Source organism: Dama dama, chromosome 5 (genome assembly GCF_033118175.1).
Source record: "Dama dama isolate Ldn47 chromosome 5, ASM3311817v1, whole genome shotgun sequence".
Classification (NCBI taxonomy): domain Eukaryota; kingdom Metazoa; phylum Chordata; class Mammalia; order Artiodactyla; family Cervidae; genus Dama; species Dama dama.
This window is the reverse complement of record NC_083685.1, coordinates 110078268-110095165: the sequence shown is the minus strand read 5'-3', so window position 1 is coordinate 110095165 and position 16898 is coordinate 110078268. Positions and strand designations below refer to the sequence as shown.

At 44.0% G+C, this 16898-nt stretch overlaps 1 protein-coding gene and 1 non-coding gene across 3 annotated transcripts in view; one reads left to right on the top strand and one right to left on the bottom strand.

Moving 5' to 3' along the window:
* The window catches only part of WIPF2 (WAS/WASL interacting protein family member 2), a 40450-nt gene that overhangs the window by 12123 nt on the left and 11429 nt on the right, over positions 1-16898 (bottom strand). For both annotated transcript variants that reach the window (XM_061143959.1, XM_061143958.1), the window contains 4 exons: positions 7124-7255; positions 3123-3255; positions 2320-2436; positions 1317-1973 (listed from right to left, as the gene is read on the bottom strand). In XM_061143959.1, coding sequence (XP_060999942.1) covers positions 1317-1973; positions 2320-2436; positions 3123-3255; positions 7124-7186 — 970 coding nt within the window. In that variant the 5' untranslated portion in view covers positions 7187-7255. The remainder of the gene's footprint in view (positions 1-1316; positions 1974-2319; positions 2437-3122; positions 3256-7123; positions 7256-16898) is intronic.
* Positions 6462-6568, top strand: LOC133058030 (U6 spliceosomal RNA). The gene has a single exon (XR_009693156.1). It is a non-coding gene; the product is annotated as a U6 spliceosomal RNA (small nuclear RNA).

Below are 16898 nucleotides of genomic sequence, written 5' to 3'. Positions count from 1 at the left end.
CCTCACTCGAGGCCCTTCCTCAGCTTCCTCTGCCTTAGTACTCTCATTGCTCTGGCCTCTCCTACAGGAAGGCCTCACGCCCCAGACCTCTCCTCTCCTTCAATGAACTCACTCCCCAGGTGGTCTCACCCTAGCACGTAGTTCTCACCCAGCACCTAGTTCTCAAAATTCTTCAAATTCCCCTCTCTAGCCCAGACCATTCCCCTGAACTGCACAGTCTCAGAGCCAATTGCCAATCCATGATTTCCTCTCAGGCCTCAAACTTGACATTCAAAACTGAACACCTAGGAGTTCCCTGGTGGTTCAGTGGTTAAGAATCCACCTTCCAATGTAGGGGACTCAATCCCTGTTCAGGGAACTAAGATCCCACATGGTGCGGGCCAAGGAAGCCCTCGAGCTACAGCTAGAGAGAAGCCCACGCACTGCAACTAAGACTGGAGGCAGCTGAATAAATAAATATTTAAAAGCAAAACAAAAAAAAATGGGACACCAATCTTTCCCCAAACCTGCTGTCATTCACCCATACACCCAGTTCACTGCCCTAGCCTCCGAAGTGCTCTTCTTTGGCCCCTCTGTCCTCCTGTGGTCTTTCTCAACACAGGATCCAGTGACCTTTTCAAAAGGTAGATCAATGCTATTTCCATGTTCCAATCCTCCCCCCGACCCAGTGGCTGCCCATCTCACACAGAGTAAAACCTGAAGTCTTCACAAAGTCCTCGGCTACTCTTTCATGGAGTCTAGCTTTCTGACCTCCACATCCTGCCACTTGTCCCCTCACCTATCCTGGTCTTGCCACAACAGTCTCCCTGCTGTCCCCAGTCTCGGGGCCTTAGCATCTGCTGCTCTCAGTGCCTGCTCAGTGCATTCCCTCGGTTTCTTCAGGTCTTTGCCAAACTGTCACTTTACCAGTAAGGCCTTCCCTGACCCTACTTTTACCCTCATCCTTGCAATTTAAGTATTTCCTCATCCCCACTCCAGTATATCCCATCCCCTTTCTCTGCTTCGTATTTCTCTAAAGCATCTATATACTATGTGTTTATATATATATTTTTGCTTGTTTTCGTTATACATACATATACATATATATATATATATATATATATTTTTTTTTTTTTCTATTAACTTCTTCCCCCCGTGTTCAGAACAGGATTTTTTTTGTTTTTTACTTATTGCTGTTTCCCTAACAACAGAATCTGACATGTAAAAAGGCACTCAACAAACCTGTCAAATGAGTATTCACTTCAGTCCCTGAAGAAGAGCTTTGGGGAGAAGGGTGACGGTATGAGAGGAAACACAAGGAGCTTCCAAGCACTTACCTGCTCCCCGGCTGGGAGGGTCACGGGTTGGGGGAGGTGGCCTATTACTCTGTGAAGAAGGGGAGGCTGAGGTGGGTGGAGGAGGCGCCAGGCCTCTGGCAGGCCCTGGAGTCTTCCTATGCAAAGAATTGTGTCTCTGTGGCAGCTCGGGGGCTGACTCATTCGTGGGGCTGGAGGGTCCGTTGGGGACCCCAGGAGGCTGGCGGTAAGGCGGCGGAGGCGGCGCCAGAGACTGGCCACTTGGTCCCGATCTGACATTCACAGGGGAAGGAGGCGGCTTGACTGGGGGTGGAGCGGAAGGTCCCTCTCGAGCCGGGTGAAGCCTCTGTCCGGGCGTGGGTGGCAGGGGCTTCTCTCTGTTGTAGGCCGCGGCCTTGCTGCCATGCATAGGCAGGGGCGTGGGGGGGGCGTTGGCACGCCGCCCCGGGGGAGGCGGAGGAGGGGCAGAGGAGCTGTGCTTCATCCCCGTACTGCTGGTGGGATTGGGCCGAGAGAGGTCCGGTAACGAGGGTCTCTGGGTCCGGGGCAGCTCCGGGAGTGAGGCCCGGCTGCTGTCTGTGTCATCTTGAGGACGCCCACTGGCTGTGGTCCCTGGAGGCCTCGGGGCAGCAGCTCGGGAACTGGGGACTTGGAGGGCCGGTTTACCAGCCAGGTTCTCTACAATTACAGCAGAAAGCACCAGGTCAACAGAGCCAGGCGTACGGTGGTGAGTTATCTCCACGTCACCCCGCCTCCTCGGTGCAACCTGCATGGCAGCAGGTACGGTTCTGGGTTTTAACCTGGTTTCAGGCTCAGGGTCCATTAACAAATACTACTGCTGCATGTCGACCGCACTTTCATCTAATCCCTCAGCTTCTGCTTTATTCTACTCTGTCACTCCCCCCCTGCTCCCACTCCCCTTTGTCACACCTCTACCATACTCCTGATTTCCAGAGGTCCCGCTTGGGATCAGTCACAAATGAATGCACTTGGGAAATACCCTAAGGAAGTCCTTGCCACATACCTGAACTGTCCTTGGCTCCCACAGGGCGCAGCTTTGGCACTCCTCCTTGGAAGAGACCTCCCTTGGCCTGCAGGGCAGCTGCTCCAGAACCGTAACCACCACTGCCTCCTTTGGGTTCTGGAAAGCACACCATTAGGATTGTCATTTCATGTGTGCTCTGAGCTGGTGACCAAGTCAATCCTGAGGAGAAACCTGTCCTTCCCCCTGGGCTTTAATTTGCAAACCGCCACTGCTTTTGTCCTTCCACTGAAATAGAACGTGGGCCTCTCTGCTCCACAGCTTCAAGTAGGCATGGGGATGAAACTTTGGGCTGTGATGAGAGAAGGAACGAGAAGCCAATCTTCCTTTATTTAGGGCAGAGGGGTAACCAGGATGAAGAGGGTTTTCTAAGCTCTCCTCTCCAAGTCGCAGATGATCAGGGGCTGACGGCTCTGGGACCCAGGTGTGAGCCAGCTCCCGAGAGGCCCTTCAGCAAGAACACTTGCTGCAATTATAAAAGCATTACTGGCTTCAGAATATCAGTTTTCAGGACTGTGGTGGTTTCCTCAGAGAAAAGCCAAGGATGTGCCCTAACAAGCATGAGACATAGTAGGAGACGGGAGGCTTAAGACCCCGAAAATCTTTCTCAAAGATCAAAAAGAAATTTCTAAGGCATTCAAAGGTACAGATGAGAAGACAGTCACAGAACACCCTAACACAAAACTCCCACCCAAGACCCAGCAATAAAAAATGACAGCCAGGCTGACTCTCCAAGTCAACCCTGGGATCCCAGCGGTTCACAAGGCGATGAAGCTTAGACTCACTCTCGAGGATGGGAGCGCTCCGATCATTAATGTTGGTCACCTTCTTCAGCTTAGTGCCCTTGCAGATGTCCTGTAAGAGGGCACCTCGACCCCGCTGCTCATCTCTACTCAGCTTGGGCGGCTCGGTGTTTGCCTGAAGGAAGAGGGAAACAAAAGTTCACCCTCAATATCCTCTTCATCACAAGTTCAGGATAAATGTCTTCGGCAAACTGGACTCCACGCCATGCCTGTCTAGCCTGATAAGGTACATGTGCCAAACAATAGTCCATTACCATCCTTCTCTCACCCTTTTCTCATGCTGTCCCTTCGGTGAACAGTATAGCTCTCCCTCCTATTTAGAGGCTTCTGATAGGAGGCCTGCACCAATACTAACAGAGGACCTATGTGCTAGGCTTGTGTCAGATGCTTTATCTGTACTATATCATCATCATCAATGCAAACATTTATGGAGTGCCTACTATACCAGAAGCACTGTGCTAATAATAATAAGCACATTACTTTCATTATCTCATTCAAATCTTGAAATATTCCTATGACCAACTATAGTAAGAACATAAGGACAGACACCTAGATTAATGGAACAAAACAGACACTCCATAAGCAGGCCCAGATCTATATAAGAAATAATAAAAGTATAGTTCAGTGCATAAAGGATAGACTATTAAATCAAGGTGTTAAAAACAAGTGGTTAATTTTCTGGGGGGATGTACCATAGGGCATGTAGGATCTTAATTCCCTGGCTAGGGCTCAAACCTGAGCCCCCCGGAGTGAAAGCTCAGAGTCCTAACCACTGGAATGCCAGGGAAGTCCAACAAGTGGCTAATTTTCAGAAAAAAATAATAAATTAAATACCTACCTTAGGGCTTTACTCTGGCTGAATTAAAAATTTTAAGTGTAAAAAAAATAAACCCACAGAAGTACTATATGGAAAAAAATAGGTAAAGGGAAGGACTTCTTATCAAAACAACCAAAATACAAGAAAAGATCAACAGATTTCTTTATTACAGATTATTCACTTAGGAATATAATATGCAGATAACACACTGGAAGGAAAAATTATCAGTGACAAATGTAACATATGATAGAAACAAAGGTAGTGTTCTAAATCTACAACATTAACAAACAAGATGACTCAGAAATCAACAGGATAATAAGCAAGAAAGATTATGAACAGTACTGAGGTTTCCCGGGTGGCTCAGCAGATAAAGAATCTGCCCACAAAGCAGGAGATGCAGGAGACTTGAGTTTGATCTCTGGGTCGGGAAGATCCCCTGGAGAAGGAAATGGCAACCCACTCCAGTATGCTTGCCTGGAGGATCCCATGGACAGAGGAGCCTGGCAGGCTACAGTCCATAGATAGGATCGCAGACAGTCAGACATGACTGAAGCGACTTAGCACACACACATGAACAATATTGGGTAAAGAAAGTCAAAAGAGCCAGCAAATATGAAAAGGAAAAAAAAAAAAGCCTTCAACTATAATAATTTAAAAAAAGTAGTGTAAAGCAGTGTTATTATCTACCTATGATACTGGCTAAGGTTAAAATCACAGAAAGAGTCTGTTAGCTTTGTGAAGGCACCACCTGTCTGGTGCTGGGCACACTGAAGATGCTCAATGCACAGAACAAACACCTACCCTGTGGTGGCCACAAGGCTCAGGAACACAGGCACGCTTTCTCTCTACTACACGTGGTTAGATGGATTGGTATGATTTTTCTAGAAAGTAATCTGTGCATTAAAACACCTTTTAAAGCCCAGCACAGGACTTCCCTGGTGGTCCAGTGGTTAGGACTCCATGCTTCCACTTCAGGGGGCACAGGCCTGGTCCCTGGCCATGGAACTAAGATCCTGCATGCCACGTGTGCGTGCTCAGTCGCTTCAGTCATGTCCAACTCTTTGGGACCCCATTGACTGTAGTCCTCCTGGCTCCTCTGTCGATGGGATTTTCCCGGCAAGAGCCCTGGAGTGGGCTGCCACACCCTCCTCCAGGGGATCAAACCTCCTGCGTCCCCTGCACTGCAGGTGGATTCTTTACCCACTGAGCCACCTAGGAAGCCCATATGCCATGAGGCGCAGCCAAAAAATAAAAGTCTAGCACGAGAGTTCTACTTCCAGGAATTAACTTGAAGAAAATAATTGGAGCGGTGCACAAAGATAATAACAGGAAAAAACAGTTTATAATAGCATAAAGCTGAAAGTAATCTAAAAGTTCAACTGAAAAGAACAATGAGGAGGATGCCAGTTAAGCAACTTCAAGTGCCTACCTTCCCCCCTTTTCTGGCTAAACTCTACTCATCTTTCAAGATTCAGCTCAGTATCATCTCCCCCCAGAAGCTTCTCTTGTGGCAGCCTCCTCTCCTTCAACCACTGGTGAGGTGCCCTTCTTATGGCCCCATTTATCTCTACATAGCATGGATTTTGTCTGTTGACTTGTCTGTCTCACTCATTATACTGGGGACCCTTAAAAGCAGAAACTGTTTCATTTCAGGTTGACAGGATTACAGATGATTTTTATCTGCTTCTTTTTGCTTATCTGCATATTTCCCCTTTTAATTTTTAAATAAATTCGTGTGGAGAGTCAAGCAATATATAAGCTCTTATATGGGAACTCCCTGGCAGTCCCAAGGTTAGGACTCTTGCACCTTCACTGCTGAGGGCACAGGTCAATCCCTGGGCAAGGAACTAAGATCCCACAAGTCGAGTGGTACAGCCAAAAACAATAAAAAAATGTTTTTTAAAAATGAAAACTAAAAGTATAGAGAAAATTAAAGTACAGAGTAAAATTACGTGGCTTTTCTAAATTGTAGTCAGCCAAGTCTCTGACACATAGTAAGCCCCCAGTGAGGGGGCTGTGAGGGAATGACTAAGACAGAACAATGCAGGGCAGTAATCTAAAGGCTACAGGGATCCAAGCAGAACTGTGGATCTTTGAACTCTACTCTATCAAGAGCAGTTCTGCTTTTACCTACTTTACTTATTGGTCTTCCACATAAAATTTCATCCGAAAAGGGGATCCAGGGCTTCCCTGGTGGCTCATTAGCAAAGAATCTGCCTGCCAAGGCAGGAAACATGGGTTCAATCCCTGATCCAGGAAGATCCCACATGCCTCTAAGCAATGAAGCCCATGCGCCATAACTATCGTGCCAGTGCTCTAAGAGCCCAAGAATCACTACCACGGAGCTCACGTGCCACAACCACTGAGCTCTCATGCCTAGAGCCCATGCTCCACAGGAGAAGCCACCTCAATGAGAAGCCTGAGCACCGCAACTAGAGACAAGCCCACGCAGCAATGAAGAGCCAGCACAGCCAAAAATAAACAAGGTTTTAAAGGGGAATTCAGTGCTCACTTCAGCAGCACATATACTAAAATTGGAACGATACAGAGAAGATTAGCATGGCCCCTGTGCAAGGATGACACACAAATTCGTGAAGCGTTCCATATTTTTTCTGAAGATTGAGCCCAGTTCCTGCCACTGAAGTAAGGCTGAGATGCAGTATTCTTCAGATGATTATGTTTGGTTGGTGTTTGGCATCGAATTAAACATGTAAAATTTAAAAAATAAATAAATAAATAAATAAATAAAAGAGGATTCACACATATTCTCAAACAAAATGTCTAAAACCCAAAACTTACAAGAAAAAAAAACAGAAGTTGGCAGGCCTGAGTTCTAGTCCTAGTACTGAAACAAACTAGCTAGCTAAGTCATTTTTCCTCTTTTGGGGCACAGAGAAAGGACACCCCGACCTTTATATCACAAATAATTTAATAGGGAAGAAACACTGATGCCACCTGCTCAAATCTCCACTTAGACTGAACCAGGATAGGAAAGCCAAGACAAGCCATTATGGTCCTAAGAGGACTTCTCAGGAATCAGAACTAATTGAGGAAGACAGACTTTACTTATGCAGTCTCCATCTTCCCACACCACATTATGTCTTACACCAGGAAGCCCTAAATATGCGTTCAGGTTTTGAGAGAGCCGAGTGGAAGGACGACCTACCTGATGAAAAGTGGGAGGTGGAGGAGGACCGGGGGGTGGTGGAGGAGGAGGAGGAATTGGCATCCTTGCCCTGCGTGCAGCTGGCACTGCTCTCTCTCCGTTTTAATCTGCAGCTTTGGGTCACTCATATACCTGCAAGTGAAGCAGAAATACATTCAAGAGAACAACTTTGCCTTGAGAGACAATGAGTACCAGAAGGACCAGAGGACCGGGCACGACACCAGAGAACCGAGGCACTAGTCTCCGAGACGCACCGTGATACAGTCCTGGGCTCGGTAAAGCTTTTCCATGAAAGGCCAGATAAAAACAATACTTTAGGCTCTGTAAACTGTCTCTGTCGCACATTATCCTTTTGTTTTGCTTTGACAGCCTTTTGCATTACTAAACTTCATTTTTAACAGCTGTTTTAGGCTCACAGCAAAATTGAGCAAAGTACTGAGTTCCCCTAAAACCCCTGTCCCCTCAGCCAAACATACAGTACCCCACTATCTCCATCCTGCTGTGGTACATCTGTTATAACTGATGAACCTACACTGACCTCATTATTGCCCAAAGTCCACAGTTTACATGAGGGTTCATTCTCTTTTTTAAATTTAATTACTGAGTTATTTTTGGCTTTGCTCTGGGTCTTCGCTGTTTCGGGTGGGCTTTCTCTAGTTGCAGTGCTCAGGCTTCTCACATTGCCGAGAAGCAATGTTCTCGGACACACAGGTTCCAGCAGCTGCGGCCTGCGGCCCTGGGGCACAGGCTCAGCGGCTGTGGCACCTGGGCTCAGCTGCTCCAGAGGCGTGTGCGGTGTTCCTGGACCAGGGAGTGAGCCCACGTCTCCTGCACTGCAAGGAGGACTCTTAGCCACCGGACTGCCAGGGAAGCCCCAGGGTTCACTCGTGCGGTTGTACGTTTCATGGGTTTGGACAAATAGATAATGGAAAAGACCCTGATGCTGGGAAAGACTGGGGGCAGGAGGAGACGAGGGTGACAGAGGATGAGATGGCTGGATGGCATCACCGATTCAATGGACACAAGCAAGCTCCAGGATATCGTGAAGGACAGGGAAGCCTGGCACTCTGCAGCTCATGGGGTCGCTGAGTTGAGCAAAGCTTAGTGACTGAACAACAAATAATGACAACTGTCCACCAATGTAGTGGACTCTCCAGGTGGTGCTAGTGGTAAAGAACCCACCTGCCAATGCAGGAAACGTAAGAGACACAGGTTCGATCCCTGAATCAGGACGATCCTCTGGAGGAGGGCATGGCAACCCACTCCAGTATTCTTGTCTGGGGAACTCCACGGACATGGGAGCCTAGCAGGCTACAGCCCACGAGGTCGTAGAGTTGGACATGACAGTTACACAGCACGCACGTATGCACCAATGTAATACCATACAGAATCATCTCACTGTGCTAAAAATTGCTTTATGCTTTGCCTATTCATCCCTCCCTGCCTCCGTTCTTTGAACCCCTGGCAACACCTGAGCTTTTTAATGTCTCCATAGTTTTGCCTTTTCCAGAAATGTCACGTTGTTGGAATCATACAGCATGTACCTTTTCCAGATTGGCTTCTTTCAGTTGATAATATGCATTTCAGTTTCCTCCATGTCTTGTCACGGCTTAATAACTCATTTCTTTTTAGCGCTGGGTTACATTCCACTATCTGGATGTACCACAGTTTGTTTTATCCATTCACCTCCTAAAGAACATCTGGGTTGCTTCCAAGTCTTAGCAATTATGAATAATGCTGATATAAACATCCCTTTGTAGGCTTCTGTGAGGACATAAGTTTTTGACTCATTTTGGTAAATATCAAGGAGTATGACTGATGGATCATATGGTAAGGGTATGTTTTGTAATAAACTGCCAAAATATCTTCCGCAGTGGCTGTATCAATTTGCAATTCTCACAAGCAACGGGTAAGAGTTCCTACTGTTCCACATCCTTGTGACACCTTTTAATTTTAATTTTGGTCATCCTAATAAGTGTGTAGTCCTGTTGTTTTAATTTGCAATTCCCAAATGACATGTGAAGTTGGAATCTTTTCAAATGCTGACTCGCCATCTATATATCTTCTTTGGTGAAATGCCTGTTCAGGTCTTTTGCCCACTTTTTAATTGGATTGTTTTCTTATTGTTGAGTTTTAAGAGTTCTTTATATATTTTAGCTAATGGTCTTTTATCAGCTGTACCTTTTGCAAATATTTTCTCTTATTCTGTGGCTTGTCTTCTCATTCTCTTGATCTTTACATTTTGAAAATGTAAAAAAATGTTCTTAAGTCATTGTGCCATATAAAACAGATCATGGACCAGATCTGACTCATGGGCCAAAGTTTACTGACCCCTGATATAGTCATATCACTGGAATCTGATATGAGCATAAATACTATGTGCAAATTTAACCCATTACCAGTGGCTGAACACTCAAAACTCAGAAACTATATGGCTGTCTCCCTGTTAAGAGTTTGTAAGTGTTCCTCATTTCACAAATGAAACTAAAGCCAGGGGACTCTTTCCCTAAGACACTGAAGCAGGGGGCAAAGATAAAAACAAAACTCAAGAACAATACCTCCAAAAAGTCACCCCAAGGAAATCTCACTTCTTGAACCCCTCAAAGTCAAAGCCAAATAATTGCAGAGGTTTCATTCTAAACTCTTTACAGGAGTGAACAAAATCTTTCTGTGAATAAAGAACACTTAAAAACACTTTTCCCAATGCCCTGAGAATGATGAAAAGGCAAATATTCCAGAGGTTCTATAAAACCAAGAACCTTTGTAGGTTAAGTAAAATTTCATTAAAAACATGACTGTGAATGTCTTCAAAATCCCAACTCCTCCCAGTGTAATGCCACTAAAGGTTGTTTGCCCAACAGAACTTTTTGCTCCAACCACAAAAACCTGGACACTACTCTGGCTCGGTGGATCCCACTGGGAGTAGTGTCGGAATTCACTTCAAAGAACAAGCAGCTGACTCTCCTCTAAGGGAACTACCTTCTCGTTTCTGGTTTCAAAGCTAACTCTAGTTTTCCTTTCCCAGGAATCTAACATACTAGGCTTGAAAACTTAGTCAAAATAGTAAATGCTCATAAGCAGAACATCTATCACAGAGTGTGGGGGTTGTTAAAATGAAAGAAACATATGGAGAAGAAGAAATAAACTTTCTTCTATTGAATTCTCTGGGTTCGCTATGACCATTCCACTCAGGTCCCCATAGCCGGCTTACAGCCAGCAGCCTAACAATAGGGAAAATTATAGTCCATTCAGAAACAAACATTGTCAACTAATTCCAGTCACCTCAGTTTCTGCCTTTTCTGGGTTTCCCGTTTTACCTACTTTGGCCATTGCCACGGTTGAAACTGTCTTCTAGAATGACCTGGAAAAGAGATTCAGACAAGTCCCTAATTCTTCCCAGACCCACAAGCTGATCCAACCTACGTGCTACAAAGTAAGAAATGACCTGAAAGGAACCTTAAATCTGATAGTGAGTGTCATTTATTAGGCAAAACAGTAATTCTCTAACAAGGCAAACCTTTTTTTAAAGTCACCCACTGCAAGAGACCACTAATACATTACACAGTTAAAGATGCCTTTTTAAAATAGGCTCAATTCAAACTCCAATTTCAAAATAGGTCCCTCAAAAAAATCACTTTTGGGAGTTCCCTGATGGCCTAGTGGTTAGGATTCTGGGCTTTCACTGCCATGACCCGGATTCAATTTCTGGTCAGGAAACTGAGATCATGCAAGCCATGGAGTGCGCGCGTACACACACACACACTTTTATCAAGTGACTGTCTTTAGCGCTGACTACCAGCAGTGGCTCTCAGCCTCTCTGCTGCCTCCACAGAGACTGCAGGCATGTCACCCTCTTGTCAGGGACACGGAATATACAATGATGCCCTGTACAGTAGAGTATTATCACTCCCATTTTACAGGTGAGAACTCTGAAGTTCGAGGAGCAGGGGTCTGTGTACACACTAGGGTAAGAGGCAGACCGACAGCTAAGGGCAACCCCCATGATCACTCAGGAGGAAACTCTCAAACTCAGGTCTCCACATCCCTTTCTACCTCACTCATCACTATGAAACAAAGCTCGACTGCTAGCTGGTTGGGTTTAGCAATCTTCCATTACTTTTCCTAAATAAAAACTTAACTCACTCCAAATTCCCATCTTAGTGATAGAATACAACTAGATCTCTGTATTTTCCCAGAGCAGACCAATTTATACAAATTTAAATTAACACAACTTTCCTTTCCCTGAAGATTCCCCAAAGAAGTGTTATTCAAACCAATTCAAGATGGATACTACAAGCACTAACCCAGTGCAGAGGGTCTGCTTTGAGAAGTGCTTTCAGTTAAGAACAAATGAAGCAAAAACAATTCATAAAGCTTTACAAAAAGACAAACTTCAGTGACTAACGTTGTTTAATGAGGACAAATTTAGGTCTTCTGGAATCACTGTCTATCACATTTTTAAGAATCTAACACTCGTGAAGTTAAACAAAAAAGAAAAAAAGTTCATCACAGAATTATGTCTTTCCTTTCTGTCTATTAAATTCAAACTATAAACCTCACCATCTGTTTTCCAGAGTCCCTGATTTTCAGAAAAATTCTCATTCCTTTCTTAATCCCTCCCATCTTAAAAACCATGATAAAATAAGCTTTACACTTCCTCAGGAGTCAGTTTCTTTGAAATAAAGACCAGAGAGCACTATTTTAAGTCTTCTTAATGTCAACTTTATCTCAGAATTCAGCGATAAGTCTCTATAAAACTCAAGCAATGCACTTTTTAAAAAGTGCTTTCTTCTATTCCTCAAAAGACAAAATTTGTTTTTCTATTCAATTTTCAAATATTCATACATTTTAGGAGCAGGAAACCTCCTGAGGACAAAGACAATGACTGCTGCCTTTTACATTTAATAAATGAAGAATCCAATTTAGTTGCTTTTTTCATATATTTAAAATGATCTAAGAGATATTGTAGTTACCACTATAATTTGAGGCCTTTATTCAAAAGGTATTCTACTGTTATAAAACTGAGGTTTAAATTACAAGTTATTTTAAAAAGAAAAAATAATTTTTAAAAATCTAAATCTTAATGCCATCCACTTTCATGCTGAGAGACCTCAAGTAACAGTACTTTCCTTTGATCTCAACTTTGATTACACAGTAAATTACAGTTTTTGTACCAAAGTACCCGACAAAATCTCACAGGGGGGAAAAAAAATGACCCTGAACATTTTTTAAGTAGGCTATCTCCCTCAGGAAAGCCTCAAGGGCCTTAGTTCCACCTTACAAGACTCAGTCATATGGGTAGGAATTTAAGATGTTAACAAGGAAAAAAAAAAAAAAAGATGTTAACAAGAAAATCATTTATTTATTTAATTTTTGGCCACACAGCACAGCATGTAGAATCTTCATTCCCTGACCAGGGATTGAGACTGTGCCCTCTTCATTGGAAGTACAAAGTCTTAACCACTGGACCACTAGAGAAGTCCCTACCTCACCCTTCTTAAATACGTGTTTGATTCTTTAATATCCTATTAAGGCTCCCCTGGTGGCTCTGAATCTGCCTGCCAATGCAGAGGACACAGGTTCGATCTCTGGTCCAGGAAGATCCCATGTGCCATGGGGCAACTAAGCCTCCCACAAAGAATTATCCAGTCCAGAAACGTGAATAATGCTGAGATTGATAAACTCTGTTCCAGTGGCTTAACAAGACAATTTTTTACAATCATGGACCCTACATTCTAGAGGAACAAAACAAGGAAACAAATACATCAGCGATAAAAAGAAAGGAAAAAAGAGAACCAAAAGGGGAGTGTAGCAGCAGGGTACAGTGTGCTGTTAGATGGGGAGGGGCAGGGCTGGGGGCTTGGCTCTCAGAGCCTGGCTCTCCATGAGCAGCCAAGCCCCAGGAACATCTGGGGAAAGTATCTTCCAAAAAGAATTAACAAACATCAAGGAGACGGAAATGAATTTGATGTGTTAGAGAACTAAACGCCAAGGTAACTAGAACAGGGTGAGAAGAATGGTAGGAGATAAAATCTGAGGCCTTTATAAGCCATGCTCCATATCCTCCAATTAAAAATAAATAAGAAGCCATCCTCCAAATCCAATAGTAGTATCCTTCTCTGGACTTCCCTGGTGTACAGTGGATGGGACTCCACCTGCCAATGCGGGGAACACAAGTTCAATCCCTGATCCAGGAAGACCCCCACGCCACGGGGCAACTAAGCCCACGAGCCACAACTACTGAGGCCACACACCTCGAGCCTGTGCGCCACGACAAGAGAAGCCACCGCAAGGAAAAGCTCACACACCACAACTAGAGAGTAACTCCTGCTTGCCGCAACCAGAGAAAGCAATGAAGACCTAGCTCAACCAAAACAAATAAATAAAAATTTTAAAAAGTAGTATCCTCCTCCATCCAATATGCCTATTATACCAAAGAAGTCTAAACAAACCAATAGCTTCACATCCAAAGTAAACAAGCTCCACCAGTTATCTCATGCATTAACCCCACAGACTGTACCTCACCTCTCTTTGACTTGAGCATAGCTGGGGACCTAGGTACTAACCGGAAGCCTTCCAGGGTTAAAAGTTCCCTGCTGGGAAGTTGCTTACCCGCCCACCTACCCTTCAGCCTTGCACCTGAAAAGCAGCAGTCTGGGGAGGCATGAGCTCTTCACCACAGTGGCACACAGACATCCAGTTCCCAAGCCACAGAACCCCACATGGAGAAGAGCCAGGAGCTCCCTGAGAGGATCCGCATGCCACTGCCGGAGACTAACAGCAGGAGTCAAACAGGTTCCTCTAATTTCGCAAGAACTGACATCAACAGAGAACTATGAACACGCCTCCATGTGTTCTACGACAGAAGACCGTAGAGTTTCCACTAAAGCAATTCTGGTTTCTCTAAAACACAAGGAAACAGACTAGAGTAACTTTCTTGTTCTACATCTTTCACCACCCTCCCCTCCTCCAAAAGCTTTATATAATCTGAAAGTAATCTACAGCCCTCTTCTCTAAATAGAAAAGGTGCTCCCTCTCCCTTGAAATTCAATTCAGTCAAACCTCTGGTGAAACAGATTTTTATCATGTATGGCTATGGAAGTAATTAAAATTCCAAAGTTACTCCATGAAGGAAAAAAACATCATCTTTCCAATGGCAGGCATTTTCCATCAAGGAAATTTAACTATGCAGCAAACCTGATTGATCCAACAAGTAGTTTAAAAAAAACCTCTTGACTTCAATTATTTTTCACTGTTATAAGCAGCACACAATCCTGGAAGAAAAAAGGATGGAGGCAGAAGTGCGCACACATGTGTGTGTGTGTTTAGTCGCCTAGTCATGTCCAGCTCTTTGCGACTCCATGGGCTATAGCCTGCCAGGCTCCTCTGTCCACGGGATTTCTCAGGCAAGAATACTGAATGGGTTGCCATTTCCTCCTCCAGGGGATCTTTCCAACTCAGGGATCAAACCTGTGTCTCCTGTGTCTCCTGCATTTCGGACAGATTCTTCACCCACTGAGCCACCAGGAAGGCAGAAGAAAAATACACAACTTATGATGAAAATCTTTCAAATAGAATTTTTCTAATAAGAATATAATTATACATCCCAAAATGTAGCTTTTTCCGCTAATAAGACTCTTTCCTCTTGTCCCAAGTTATTTTTCAAAAGCCTGAAAAACATAAACTCAGAAGCCTACATAGGCATAGACTACTTGAATGTTGTAAATATCAGGTTCCACAGGTTATATATGATTCCCAGATACAGGGAAACCCAGCAACCAAGTCCTCTCATCTAAAAGGACCACAAATCAATGAGAAGTCTACTCTTGCGTTCAATTAAATAACCAGTTGTGAAGAATGGCTTCATTAAAAAGATGGCTAGAGACAACTAATATAAAAGCAACTATAACTACAATGCCTGGAAATCATCATAAACAGAGATGGTAAGAAACGACCTTACCAAACATCCCTAGCCCCCACCACACCCCTCAAAGCTAAGAGAAAATCCTACTATTCTGAAAGCAATGAAGCAGTGGGAGGGTTGTTGTAGTTTTGGTCGCTAAGTCGTGTCAGATTCTTTTGAAACCCCATGGATTGTAGCCCACCAGGCTCCTCTGTCCATGGAATTCTCCAGGCAAGAAGACCGGAATGGGTAGCCACTCCCTTCTGCAGGGGATTTTCCCGATCAAGGGATCAAACCCTCATCTCTTGCATCTCCTGCACTGTCGGGCAGATTGTTTACCACAGAGCCACCTGGGAAACCCATTGGGAGGGTGGGGGAACATACATAGAAAACAGTCAATTGCAGTAAATCAGTTATAGTTCACAGTGCTGTAGTGCTTTAAAACACAGCCAGTGGGACTTCCCTCGTGGTCCAGTGGTTAAGAATCTGCCCTCCAATACAAGGGATTCAGGTTTGATCCCTGGTTAGAGAGCTAAGATCCCACATGCCTCAGAGCAACTAGGCCCACACACAGCAACCACTGAGTCCACACTCTCAGGCCCATGTGCCACACCCAGAGAAAGCCCGAGCGCCGCAACTAACACCTGAAACTGCCTAATAAATAAGTAAATACTTTAAAAATAAACAAACCCACAGCCAATGATCAATAATCAATGAGACAAAGCTTTATTTTTATTATATATATATATATTTTTTTTTGGCCATGTGACTTGTGAGATCTCAGTTTCCTGACCAGGGGCTGAACCTAGGCCATGGCAGTGAAAGCCCAGAATCCTAACCACTAGGCCACCAGGGAATTTCCAAGACAGTAACACTTTAGATTTCATACTGTTTTTGTGACTTTGTTCACCAAAACTGTTTCAATGAAATTTGTAAAAATCTATTAGAGCTGTTTCAATAGAGCTGTTCATCTTAGAACGTAAATCTATGTCAGAGCTGACACGGCTTCCTCAGGCTGCATTTAGCTACTAAGAGCCACAGACTTCCCGTATCTGGGAACTACGGTACTAGGCCTCTATCTACAACCTCAATAAGATAGGTACTCATTTGGCCCCTGATCTCCAAGTGAATAACCGCAACCAAAAAGCAGCTGCAAACCCATCATTTCCAGATGCTTTACATACTGATAGTAAAAGATACAAGTTTTTCCTTGTAAGGCCTAAGGATCTATAACACAAAAAGAAGAGAATGTGCCCTCTCATACTGTCAAAATTAAGAACAAACTTCAAATCACAGTACTTGAACATCTCCAAAAATGATGCTGCATAAATCTAAGACAGATAACTAGTAAATCTGTTTTTAAAGCCTGAGTCAATTTTCCATTTCAAAAAAAAAAAAACCTAACAAAAAACAGATTCCTGGATTTGGACAGTGAAATGATGCAGAGTAGCTCAATGTTCATAACTAATATTTCCTCCCCACCCACACATCCCAGGAACCAGTGGGTTTAGAAATGTTGGCTAAAAAAAATGGAGTCACACGAGGCCAAAGTTATTACCATTTGCCAGCATTTAACTACAGAAGAGAGGAGTTAATCAGATGAAGGACACATTCTAATTTAGAAATCCAGACCAAAGCTAGACAGACTAAAACACAGTCAGAATACAAAAGCAACTCAGGATAGCAATAAATGGTTTAGAAGGTCCTTCTAAAACAGAGCTTCCAAACTTGCCTCAAGAAAAAAACACATCCTAGGGCATGTTTAATAAATACACACAGACACACACACACACACACACACACGCGGATTTCTGGGCCCTCATCCAGACCTACTAAAATCAGGAAAAAAAAGTTTAAGGCATAAATTAAGGA